The sequence below is a fragment of the Ylistrum balloti genome, unplaced genomic scaffold (assembly GCF_031769215.1).
Source record: "Ylistrum balloti isolate Yb309-2 unplaced genomic scaffold, AGI_CSIRO_Ybal_v1 Utg370840, whole genome shotgun sequence".
NCBI classification, from domain to species: Eukaryota; Metazoa; Mollusca; class Bivalvia; order Pectinida; family Pectinidae; genus Ylistrum; species Ylistrum balloti.
The window spans coordinates 1,659,944-1,672,841 of NW_026782484.1; the positions used below are offsets into that span (position 1 = coordinate 1,659,944).

A 12,898-nucleotide genomic window follows, 5' to 3' on the forward strand; every position below is an offset into this window, starting at 1 on the left:
CAAAGATGCAGTCATAATTGGAATGTTGCCAATACAAAAATAGGACATGGAAATGGAGAATCATGTTCTTAAAACAAGTCCTGGAGCTACTTACAGGAAGGTCTGTGATGTTCAAGATATGTGTCTCATATTCCGAAGTTCAGTATCGATGAGGCCAGCATGTCATGGCTGTGGACAGAAGGTCAGGCTGTTGCTAAGGGGCACATGTACCAGGAAATGTTTCCAAATACACTGTAACTACTGAACCTTTCAAGAGTTCATAAATTAGAATTTTATAATCAGCACAACTATTGATGGAATAAAACACATTTATTTTTAGATCATCATCAAGATATAGGTCCTACAGATTTTAAGTTTTTTTAAGCGTAATTTCTCAGAAATCAGGAAATGGTGTACTTTTATGACCACCTTATTTTGTTTTCTATTTTAGAATTAGTAATCTTTCCATTGGTTCATTGTTTGGTATTGGTTAAGTCTACTTCCATATCCAAGGATTCGGTATTTTTACCTTGTCTTGATGTGGTACAGCGTCAGGACATACTGTGTGATAGGTGGCCTGTTTGATGTGGTACAGCACCAGGACATACTGTGTGATAGGTGGCCTGTTTGATGTGGTACAGCACCAGGACATACTGTGTGATAGGTGGCCTGTTTGATGTGGTACAGCGTCAGGACATACTGTGAGATAGGTGGCCTGTTTGATGTGGTACAGCACTAGGACATACTCTGTGATAGGTGGCCTGTTTGATGTGGTACAGCACCAGGACATACTGTGTGATAGGTGGCCTGTTTGATGTGGTACAGCACTAGGACATACTCTGTGATAGGTGGCCTGTTTGATGTGGTACAGCACCAGGACATACTCTGTGATAGGTGGCCTGTTTGATGTGGTACAGCGTCAGGACATACTGTGAGATAGGTGGCCTGTTTGATGTAGTAGAGCACCAGGACATACTGTGTGATAGCTGGCCTGTTTGATGTGGTACAGCACCAGGACATACTGTATGATAGGTGGCCTGTTTGATGTGGTACAGCACCAGGACATACTCTGTGATAGGTGGCCTGTTTGATGTGGTACAGCACCAGGACATACTGTGTGATAGGTGGCCTGTTTGATGTGGTACAGCACCAGGACATACTGTGTGATAGGTGGCCTGTTTGATGTGGTACAGCACCAGGACATACTGTGTGATAGGTGGCCTGTTTGATGTGGTACAGCACCAGGACATACTGTGTGATAGGTGGCCTGTTTGATGTGGTACAGCGTCAGGACATACTGTGAGATAGGTGGCCTGTTTGATGTAGTACAGCACCAGGACATACTGTGTGATAGGTGGCCTGTTTGATGTGGTACAGCACCAGGACATACTGTGTGATAGGTGGCCTGTTTGATGTGGTACAGCACCAGGACATACTGTGTGATAGGTGGCCTGTTTGATGTGGTACAGCACCAGGACATACTGTGTGATAGGTGGCCTGTTTGATGTGGTACAGCACCAGGACATACTGTGTGATAGGTGGCCTGTTTGATGTGGTACAGCACCAGGACATACTGTGTGATAGGTGGCCTGTTTGATGTGGTACAGCACCAGGACATACTGTGAGATAGGTGGCCTGCTTGTTGTATTGTTACATCACTATAATCCAGTTTGAATTTGGAAACTAGAAATGCTTTCCCTTGTTTCCATTCAATATTATTTTTCTGGTGGTTTTTTTTATGAAGTTTAGACTTCTGTGATATTAGTAGTTAAATATGATACTTTATGACAGAACATTTCTTTGAGACTAATTTGTTACCTTGGACAATGTTTTATATGACCGAACACTACTTTGAGACTAATTTGTTACCTCGGACAATGTTTTATATGACCGAACACTACTTTGAGACTAATTTGTTACCTCGGACAATGTTTTATATGACCGAACACTACTTTGAGACTAATTTGTTACCTTGGACAATGTTTTATATGACCGAACACTACTTTGAGACTAATTTGTTACCTCGGACAATGTTTTATATGACCGAACACTACTTTGAGACTAATTTGTTACCTTGGACAATGTTTTATATGACCGAACACTACTTTGAGACTAATTTGTTACCTTGGACAATGTTTTAAGTAAGCAAACTTTAATGTCTGGTGGTAATAGTGAACTACTTCAGCATCCTTATGGGAAATAATACTTAATACAGGGATCTACATGATACAGGTTTAATAAGAACTCCATCTCTGACCAGTTTTTATTTTATTGTATTAAAATGACATAAAGTGTAGATTATAAGTAGTGTAAACACAGGCAGTGTTGGGACAGCATACATGAATATTTATGTTATACGCCAGACGAGGATGTGTTTGTTGTTGTTTACATGATGTTTAATACCTAACATGGACACCTCCTTCACTGTGTTGCTAATCCAAGTAGGCTTTGATGTTCCACGTCAAGGACTTTAAATCGTTGTTTGAAAACACTCAAGTTCAAGTGGTGCTGTCACTATTAGTACCACATTGAACACACCTTTTACTTAAGCTGTAGACGCTCTGAGTCATTCTGACCGTGTCTGAGAATCACAATTCTATTATTTACATAAATTTTGTTCATGTACCATTTTAAAATTAAGATGTTTTTAACTTTGAAGTTTTGCAAGTTTTTGCAAAGTGTTATGCAATGTTTCTTTAGTTCTTTGTTGATGAGATCTGACTGATATGCTAATTGCTACTTAGGGCTGCAGAAAATCAAACTTTTCAATAGGACTTGTCTATCAATTCTTGCCTGTATTAAACACACTGTAATTATGATGTTGCTCGGCCGGTTTATTTAAGTCCGCTGTCACAGCTTTCAACAGATAGTCACACGGCCTGACAAATGAAGTATGGATATTAGCAAAATATAACTTTATGAAAACCTTAATGGGTTGACATGGAAATCATAGTAATACCAGGCTTTCAAAGTGAACTAGAAGTCCTGAAATATATTCAATTAAACAATAAACCATGTGCCCAATGGCAGGATTTGTCTTCACAAGTAAGCGATATCAAGCCTAGCTCCAGGCTCAGACTTATTACAAGATGTGACCCAAGCGATTTTAATGATTCTATGAACCGTGGGTGTTGAACTTTAATTCACTCCGACGTCTATTGTGATGTCCTTTCTCCACCCTTGTAGTAAAATCATGACCAAATGGTCACCAGTAATTGACCATCCAAACATACAACAGTCTGTGTAATAGGTATTTATTGAGAGTTAGACAATGTGATGTAATAGCTTGAGAGGTCAGGTGTGTTGATAGAGATTTGACCAACCCAGGTGTGTTTCTAGAGATTAAAGGAGAAACATGTAACATGTATTACAAGAGACTTGTAAAAGGGGTATGTCATAAGTATATGAGAGTAACTATGGTGTAAACATAGCAGATTGTGTTCATGTGTTTATATACATTATAGACAACATAGATTGGATGAGTAAACAAATACCTGTGACCTGCTGATACAGGTAGATAATTAAGGTAATCTACTAGACAATGGAACAGGTGATTAGGATCAGTTCGTTCACAATAGTTAATAACAAAAAGATAATACTTAGTGGAAGATAGGCCTAGTTTGGACTACGGCTTCAGCTCTGAACCAGTGTTTGATAACAAGATCTTCATAATATTGCCTGCCAGAAGAAAACCTCTGAAGTAATTGTCTAAATGACCTATTTAGCCTGGAAGAGTTCATAAGTGATTGGATTCCCAAAGTGTTTTTGGAATATTTCAATTTTAAGTTATACATTGTGGTGATTATATATATATTTCAAACATAAGATCTGATTATATTTGGGAATTAATTGATCATTATGGTCCTGTGTACCTGGTTGTGAGTGATACCTGGTTATGGTCCTGTGTACCTGGTTATGGTCCTGTGTACCTGGATGTGAGTGATACCTGGTTATGGTCCTGTGTACCTGGATGTGAGTGATACCTGGTTATGGTCCTGTGTACCTGGTTGTGAGTGATACCTGGTTATGGTCCAGTGTACCTGGATGTGAGTGATACCTGGTTATGGTCCAGTGTACCTGGATGTGAGTGATACCTGGTTATGATCCAGTGTACCTGGATGTGAGTGATACCTGGTTATGGTCCAGTGTACCTGGGTGTGAGTGATACCTGGTTATGGTCCAGTGTACCTGGATGTGAGTGATACCTGGTTATGGTCCAGTGTACCTGGATGGGAGTGATACCTGGTTATGGTCCTGTGTACCTGGTTGTGAGTTATATCTGGTTATGGTCCTGTGTACCTGGTTATGGTCCTATGTACCTGGTTGTGAGTGATACCTGGTTATGGTCCAGTGTACCTGGATGTGAGTGATACCTGGTTATGGTCCAGTGTACCTGGATGTGAGTGATACCTGGTTATGGTCCAGTGTACCTGGATGTGAGTGATACCTGGTTATGGTCCAGTGTACCTGGATGTGAGTGATACCTGGTTATGGTCCTGTGTACCTGGTTTTGAGTGATACCTGGTTATGGTCCAGTGTACCTGGATGTGAGTGATACCTGGTTATGGTCCAGTGTACCTGGATGTGAGTGATACCTGGTTATGCTCCAGTGTACCTGGGTGTGAGTGATACCTGGTTATGCTCCAGTGTACCTGGGTGTGAGTGATACCTGGTTATGGTCCAGTGTACCTGGATGTGAGTGATACCTGGTTATGGTCCTGTGTACCTGGTTGTGAGTTATATCTGGTTATGGTCCTGTGTACCTGGTTATGGTTCTATGTACCTGGTTGTGAGTGATACGTGGTTATGGTCCAGTGTACCTGGTTGTGAGTTATACCTGGTTATGGTCCTGTGTACCTGGATGTGAGTGATACCTGGTTATCGTCCTGTGTACCTGGATGTGAGTGATACCTGGTTATGGTCCTGTGTACCTGGTTGTGAGTGATACCTGGTTATGGTCCAGTGTACCTGGATGTGAGTGATACCTGGTTATGCTCCAGTGTACCTGGGTGTGAGTGATACCTGGTTATGCTCCAGTGTACCTGGGTGTGAGTGATACCTGGTTATGGTCCAGTGTACCTGGATGTGAGTGATACCTGGTTATGGTCCTGTGTACCTGGTTGTGAGTTATATCTGGTTATGGTCCTGTGTACCTGGTTGTGAGTTATATCTGGTTATGGTCCTGTGTACCTGGTTATGGTCCTATGTACCTGGTTGTGAGTGATACCTGGTTATGGTCCAGTGTACCTGGATGTGAGTGATACCTGGTTATGGTCCAGTGTACCTGGGTGTGAGTGATACCTGGTTATGGTCCAGTGTACCTGGGCATTTGCAATTGCTAGAAACTGGATTTAAAAAAAGAGAAAAAATATTACACCAATCGTGTAGGTGTATATAGTTACACAGCATGTACATCAGATTATATATGTATACAACACAGGTGTGCATATCATACACCTGGAATATTGCAATAAGCTTGCATATAGACGTACCTAGATCATGTTCTTAACAACATTTTTACAATATCAGTTTGAATTGTAATGTAAATTGTTTTGTTTGTTTCTGTGTTATTCATTTGAATGAATTGTTCCTGTTACCCCAGACAGACCTTACTTACAAAAGTTACTTATCACACCTGTCACTACAGCATGTAAGTCACATGTTGGAGATTAAGTTCAGCAGTTACTGTTTTATATATAAACGATACACAATGTACCTAATTAAACATTAACTAATCAAGTTTATATTTTGATGGATGTAATAGTTAGATAAAATATATCTCCTAGTCATACATCTAATTTTTGTTTCCAGTTCAAATACATTAAGTACTCTTAATGACAGCTATAGTTTACTGAAATTTTAATTGCATGAGAATTGAATATTACTGCCTCAAAACTCAAGTTATTTCTGTGCGGTGGCGTCTGGTCATTAGTCATATAGGTAAGTGGGCTTGCCAGCCCCTAAATGACTAGAGTGAATCCACAACCATCTTGTCTCACCTGTAGGTCAGCAACTGAACACAGATACAGGATTTATAGGCCTTACAGGGCTTTAAAACATCGCAAATCTAGGTAATACAGGACTGGGCAGGACACGTTTCTTATTGGTCAATACCATACAAGGTTTCACAGGTAATTCTGCTAATCAATCAACAGCATGCATGGCAGGTAAAGCACAGGTAGAATGCTCGTTACTATGGATTTTATTTACCTTTGCAGTTTTCACTAGTTCAAAGTTTATTCTGGTTGGCGTCAGTCTTGCACCATATGTTATGTGACTGTGTTGATTGTTGATTGTTGTTCATATACCTGTGACGAGGAATATTTTAGTTAAGGTTTCTGGTGTAGTTTGTGATAAACTACAACATGGATATCTTCTTTGGCTATCATTCAGTACAGTATTGATTTGTGAGTGATTAATGGTGAGAATATATTCTTTGGAGGATTCTCTTGTCGACTTTGTACTGTACAGGTAAGTGATTATTGGTGTTTTATATAAAAAAGTGAAGGAGAATGTGGGCATGTACATATTCATTCTGAAATGTGAACATTTTAAATTCAACCGAAATGAATTCATTTACTTGGAAGTAATGGATTTGTAATGTGAAATAGGTTATGATTAAATGATGTACTTAAAATTTTCTGTTTTAATTTTCAAGCAATATAAAAAAATGATTTAGAATAGAGAAACCTTTCCTGTATGGCCTGTTAAACTTTCCATCATGAGAAACACAGGGACCACTGCAGTGCATTATTTACAGGCCCCATTGGCCTTTTTATTGAAATTTAAGGGTGCTTTGATTGCATCAACACATCTGATGTGGTAACAGTAATTTAGTGATGCCCTAATGTTGCTTCATCAGTCCTGTAAATTATCCATTAAAACAGATGTCACCAGGAGACATGCTGACATGTTGAAGCTCCAAAACACTTGATTGTCCTCAGAAGTAATTCAGAGTTTATTGACTCGGTGAATTGTAATGTAATTTCCCGTCTGCAGATGAACCGGTTAATTAAGTTTAAATACTGTGTGTTTACACACTGAGGGATGCATGGAACTGTTCTATATTGAGATATATCTTTATCCAAGTGTCTGGTTTAATCAAAATGTCAGATTCCTAAAAGGACTATGCTGATCAACTTAGAAGGTACAGTAAGCTACCATTTTCCTTATTTTGAGAATTATGATATAAGGTGTGCTAAATGCCACCTGTAAGATATTGATACTGTTTTTCTCTGTGTTCTGTGTGTGTGTTAGCTACTCTTTTGTCTGGTAATGAGTTCCTGTGGAAAACACTGTTTAGATTTATTGCTTTTGTTCGTAAATGTTAAAATATTCTTGATATCAAGGACACACAGAATATCCATCTGCTCCATTTATTGAACTTGTTGCAGTTTCCTGAGGGGCAGACTTGGGTAGTCAATGTCTGTAAATTGTAGGGAACGCCACATCTGTGTGTACTCTTTATCAGCTCCTTCAAGTCATGTGCATGTTGTACTGGGTTGTTCAACTTTAACATTAAGGTGACAGTCCAAGTTTTTTTTATTGATTTACTATTGCTCAACTAGAATTGTAGCCTTATAACTGAACAGATAAAGTGCTTAGAGTTCTGATTTTAAAACACATTCATTCTCAGTCGTTTAAATAAACAAAAAATAAAATTTCAAAATATGTTGAAGTATACACATACTTTAGTTGGGCTCAATTTTTTAGTTTTTTGAAAAAAAGATACCATTTCATGGATATTTATTTTTACAGACGATAGCTCTGTGAATCAACTTATACTTAATTCAGCTGTTGATGAACTTATGAATTAGTGTATATTGAGATTACTCACTTAATCACTGAAAATAGATCCCCCATAAAAATGAATTATTTTCAGTATCCAATTACTGCTATTGAACAAGTAAAAAGTTAACGCTATCAAGCATTTATTAGGCAAGCTTTGTCTAGGTAATCAAATTAAAAAAAAATTAGTTTAGTGATGCATGCTAATATGTCTGTAAAAATTAAATATAACACAATTCCTAACCTTACATAAACATTATTTGATACATGTGTCGATCATTCTTCATAGAATCAAAATAAGGTGAACTTCAGATAGGCTATGTTGCTTTCAGCTGTAAATATGTTTGCTCCTGTCTGTTGAAATCTTCTATAGTTTTTGCAACACACTGGGGGCATTAATGGCCAGAAACTTTAGCGATTGCATAGTCGTTAAGTATATGTAGATCTTTTTAGGGTCTTGGTGTTTGGTACTCTGATCAGTTAATAAAGAATAATCATAAGAGACTAAAGGACAAAGCTCTCAGAAGATCTGCAAGCTAATGTTATGTCACACTAGTGGGAGTTCAAAAGGCAATTTGTACCTGTGAAGTTTTTAGTCTTCATAGGGAAACTTACTAGCTTCCTTATAAGGGGAGATAATTTCTTCTTATACCCTAAAACTGGACAGATTCTGTCAGACTACCTGTTTCATATTATGGAGAGATATTCTAGTCATACCTTATAACTGGACAAATTCTGTCAGTATTCCAGCCATATCCTGAAACTGGACAGATTCTGCCATAATATAGCTGTCTGAAGTTAGGCATATGTAGCTGTCCAGGGGACAATAACATTTCTGATGGATGTCAAAACACCAGCTCTCACAGAGATAATGCTTCTCCACTTCAACCTAGCTGATTCTTCCCTGGACATTTAGGGGGAAGGAAAGCCATCAATAACAGCAGAACCACTGTATAATTTGGTGGGAACAATTTACTGTTCACCTAAATAGTAATTCTGAATTAACATTCACATCTCTTTGTTACTTACAAAAAAAAACAGGTCTCCACAATGTGTGTTCTTTATCAATATTTCCCTTCTTTAAGTTACAAATTTTGTGATTCTTTTGAATCCCGTTTTCTAATTCCTTCTGTAATGATAAACAGATAGTTTAATTAGTAGTGGAAACACATACTTCCAGTAGCTGCTAAACAGATAAGAAAAGGTGTCTGGTGTCGAGATATGGATACAAACTTGCTGACTTCTGTTGTTGAAATACCATAGCTAACCCAATAAACTAAAAGGTTTCTAATGTGGAAATACCATAATTAATGTAAAAGGGCCTTGGAAAGACTTATTGATAAAAAATATTTAGTGTTTTAAGACTACTTTATTAAGATTTTGGTTGACATAGGAAGGGAGGGGAGGGGTGGGGGGGGGGCTGAGAAAACTTTGGTTGTTCTATATACAGTCTACACATATAATTCTCTGTGGTATATTTTGGTCACAGTATGAAATGTGTTCTAATTAAAGCCTTCAGGATATTCCACAGATCTTACAGTTACTGAAGTCAGTAGTGATAACAATTCATAACAATGGGCATTGTCAGTATATCTTATCACTACTTTGACCGGGCCATTACCGCATTTAAATCAAAGCTGACCCCTGAGAATATGCAAGAGTGGAAACCTAGGTACTCACCTGGGACATGACACTACACACAAAACTTTCAGTATGCAGTCATTATTATTTAATCACATCTTTTTATTTACGATGGAAATACTTCACATGATGAAAATGTTAATGGATAAGAATAGGTGGTTTGGGAAATGACACCATTGTCTTTAATGAGATGTCCAAAGTCAGTGTCCGGTGCACTTTATTGAGGTGTTTGGCCTATGCTCATCTGTCCAGGTATGTGCGAGTCTTCCACCTGCTTTAGTGTAATGTTGGACTTATTGCTTTCCTGAATGACTGAAGTGATTTTATTACAGGACTATTTGTGATAATGCCATCAAAATCACCCGTACCTAATTTATATGATTAAACTTTAATGGATCGTATCAGATCCACACACCAAGTTATTGCTCAAATGATCCAAATTTATTGTGATGCACGGACAGGAGTTTCTCAGCATTTGCTGAGGAACATAGCGACACTCATGGTTCTTACATTGTCATCTGGAAATGAGATTTCCGCAAATTATGTTTTAGTAGAAAGATATTAAAAAGATCCTGGATAGTGTTATTGCAGTAATTTTCTCGGTTAGGATCAGGAGATAATAAGTACATAATTGATAGTGAATTGTCTTGTGAATATGTTAAAGGTCTTCAGCGTTTGGAATCTAAAACAGATGAATCATGGAAAAGTGAAATGATGGGGTCAAAATGACTGTCAAATATTAATTTCTTTTGAAAATCAGTGAAGATTAGTATCAAAGATTTAGCCTCATCAAAACAGTTAACATCTACAAGAGATCCTTTAAAAGATTTGCCATCAAAGTTCTTTTTTCAGGTATAAGATTGAGGTTACATGATTAATTAATATTGCCAGGTTATTCAGAATAGAAAAAATAATTGTAATCTATGATAGTAAGCTGAAATAAACATCATGACAGATATGTTAATCCTGTACTGATACAATTATCACCTAGTGCTATTGAATGTCATGTGACTTTCTCATAATGTCATGTTTTTGAATTTGTGAAAATTTCAATCATAGTGATAGACTACTGTACCGGTGATTTCAATTACATTTGCATTAAATTGTACAGATGTATGAACTTATCATGTACATATCTGAACAAGAGCTAAACAGAGGGGATTCAGTGGATGTGAAGAGGAATTGCTAAGCATTTAGATGTGATCATATTTTGATAAAAAATATTGGAGGGAAGAATCTGTTTCCTATCACTTGGAATTGGATGCCTAGGTTGTCATTGTTGGAAGCTACGAGAAAAAGTAGTGGGAGGGGTCGGCTAACCTGATTTTAGAATCTTGGGATTCCCAGAAATCCTAGGAAACTGGAGCAATTGATTTTCTGTGAATGGTGTGCTAGGCTGTAGTATTTACAAATGACTGGATGATGGAATGTGGGTTGTCTGTTGATGTTCCTTTGTTCTATGTTGGTAATGACTTAGAGAACCAGATATTTTGTGCGGTGTTCTTCACAAAGCTGTAGTTCTATTTCAGTGTGTTATAGCACTGTCATGGTTGTTTGCAATTAGGAACATTTCATTCTATTTGATGAGTATTTTTCAACAAAGTCAGATACTAAAATGCCTTTGAACATGTAAAGTTACATTGATGCCGTTAAAAATATATCTAATTATATCATAAACTATCAGGGTATGCTGGTATCTTAGTTAGCTAGTGTATGGAGGGAGAAGTTCCTAGCTTACCAGATATTATTCTTGACTACAGTGTTCTACTGCCAGGTTTTACTAGAATGGTATAAATTGCCAATTTAAACAATATTAATTTGATTGCATTAGAGGCGCATACTTTGTATGCTAGTCCTATCAGTTCAAGTAAAGAATTGCCAGTGTGTTTGAATTTTGACTTTATTTGACAATCTGTTATCCATCATATTCATGGTTGCTGGTCTTTAAGTTAGGATGATTGGTCTAACCTCCACTTCTCTTTGTGTCTCTCCAGGTTCTCCAGCGGGATATAGAGTCTCACTCCAGGAATGTCAATGCAGTGCTGAAGCTGAGTGAGCACCTACAGGATGAAGCTGCTGTTGATCGGGTGTTGGATCACAATCGTCTGTACCTCGAACGCAGCGCCAACACACTCCAGCAGCGCTGGCACTCTGCGTGGCTTCTCTCTATAGAGGCTCAATGTAGGCTGGAAAATGACTTGAAAACAAAAAAGGTTAGCACCCCTATTGACTCCATAACTATAGCTTCATTTGTTCTGTTGTCTCACATTCCAGCTCCAAGGTTTAGTTACAAAACCCAAGAATTCTGAAGATTTCAACAGGAAATACAAATAAAAAAGGAAGTTCCAAAATCAAGCTGATTAAAATGTCTATGTCGTTACCATTTTTTAAGTTTCAACCTATGGTCCGATCCTATTTGGATTTGCCCTGTGTCCAGTCCTGTCATTAATCAATGTGATCACTACAACAATTTCATTTCTTCAGAGATTTCAATCAAAGCTTTTGCAAAATTCACCTTTAACTGTTCTTTGTTGAGTCTGCATTTCTGAGTTCAAAGGGCAAAGTCACCATTACTATTAATAGAAAGAAATTTGTCAGATATTGATTCTAAAACATGCATTTGAGCAAGGATGTTCATGTTGAGATCACCCTTTGGCCTCTATCTAGATACTCTACCACTTGAGGAATGAGAAATTCCCACTGGTCATGGCTAAGAAGGTGACCTGTACTCTCAACTTCTAGTTGAAACAAACTGTTTTTGAATATCGCTTTGTCTGTGAGGAAAAGTGAACTCTGAATTGTATAAATTCTGACAACCTATATAAGAACCACTTACAGGAGTTGTACATGATTACAATCACTTGGTCCCTGGAAAAATCTTCAGAAAATCTCTTAACCTGGAAATACTGTCTCTAGAGGAAATTGTATTTTGTTTCCTAGCTGACACTATAGGATCTATGATCTAAATAAATGAGGCAATTTTATTACCATTCTGAAGCCTGTGGGGTTGGTAAATTTATTTATTAGGTAATCATTCGTGCAAAACAAGTAATTCATTTTAATCCTTGAGGCTACAGTTATGAAAAGGGGAAGAGAAACTTAATTTTTTCTGTGATAAAATAGCACTGTTAGCCCGAATGATCAGACAGAAAGGACAAGGGTAGATGGAGGAAATTCCAGAATTGTATACTAGGCCTAATAGATTGTGATTCATTACTGACTTTTTTACCAGGAATCCTTATAGTGGTAGTGTTTTATTACTGTGCTATTGTAACATTATTAATGAGAACTTAAGGTCATTAAATATTTTCTGTTAAATAATTCTTCTTAATGTTGATCAATAAATGTTGACATATCCAGAAGGGAGCATGTAAACTGTTGAATGAAACCTTGAGCGGTAATTACCCAGTGAACTGAACTAGTACAGTAACACTGAAAGTATCAATTAATTATACCGCTATTTTAAATTCAGTACTTCCAATAGGATGTA

General features: G+C 37.5%; 1 protein-coding gene across 1 annotated transcript in view; it reads left to right on the forward strand.

Moving 5' to 3' along the window:
• LOC132558918 (uncharacterized) overlaps nt 1-12,898 on the forward strand; it is an 89,339-nt gene that overhangs the window by 56,222 nt on the left and 20,219 nt on the right. The window contains exon 7 of the mRNA XM_060223533.1: nt 11,403-11,621. Within this exon, the coding sequence (XP_060079516.1) occupies nt 11,403-11,621 (219 nt within the window). The remainder of the gene's footprint in view (nt 1-11,402; nt 11,622-12,898) is intronic.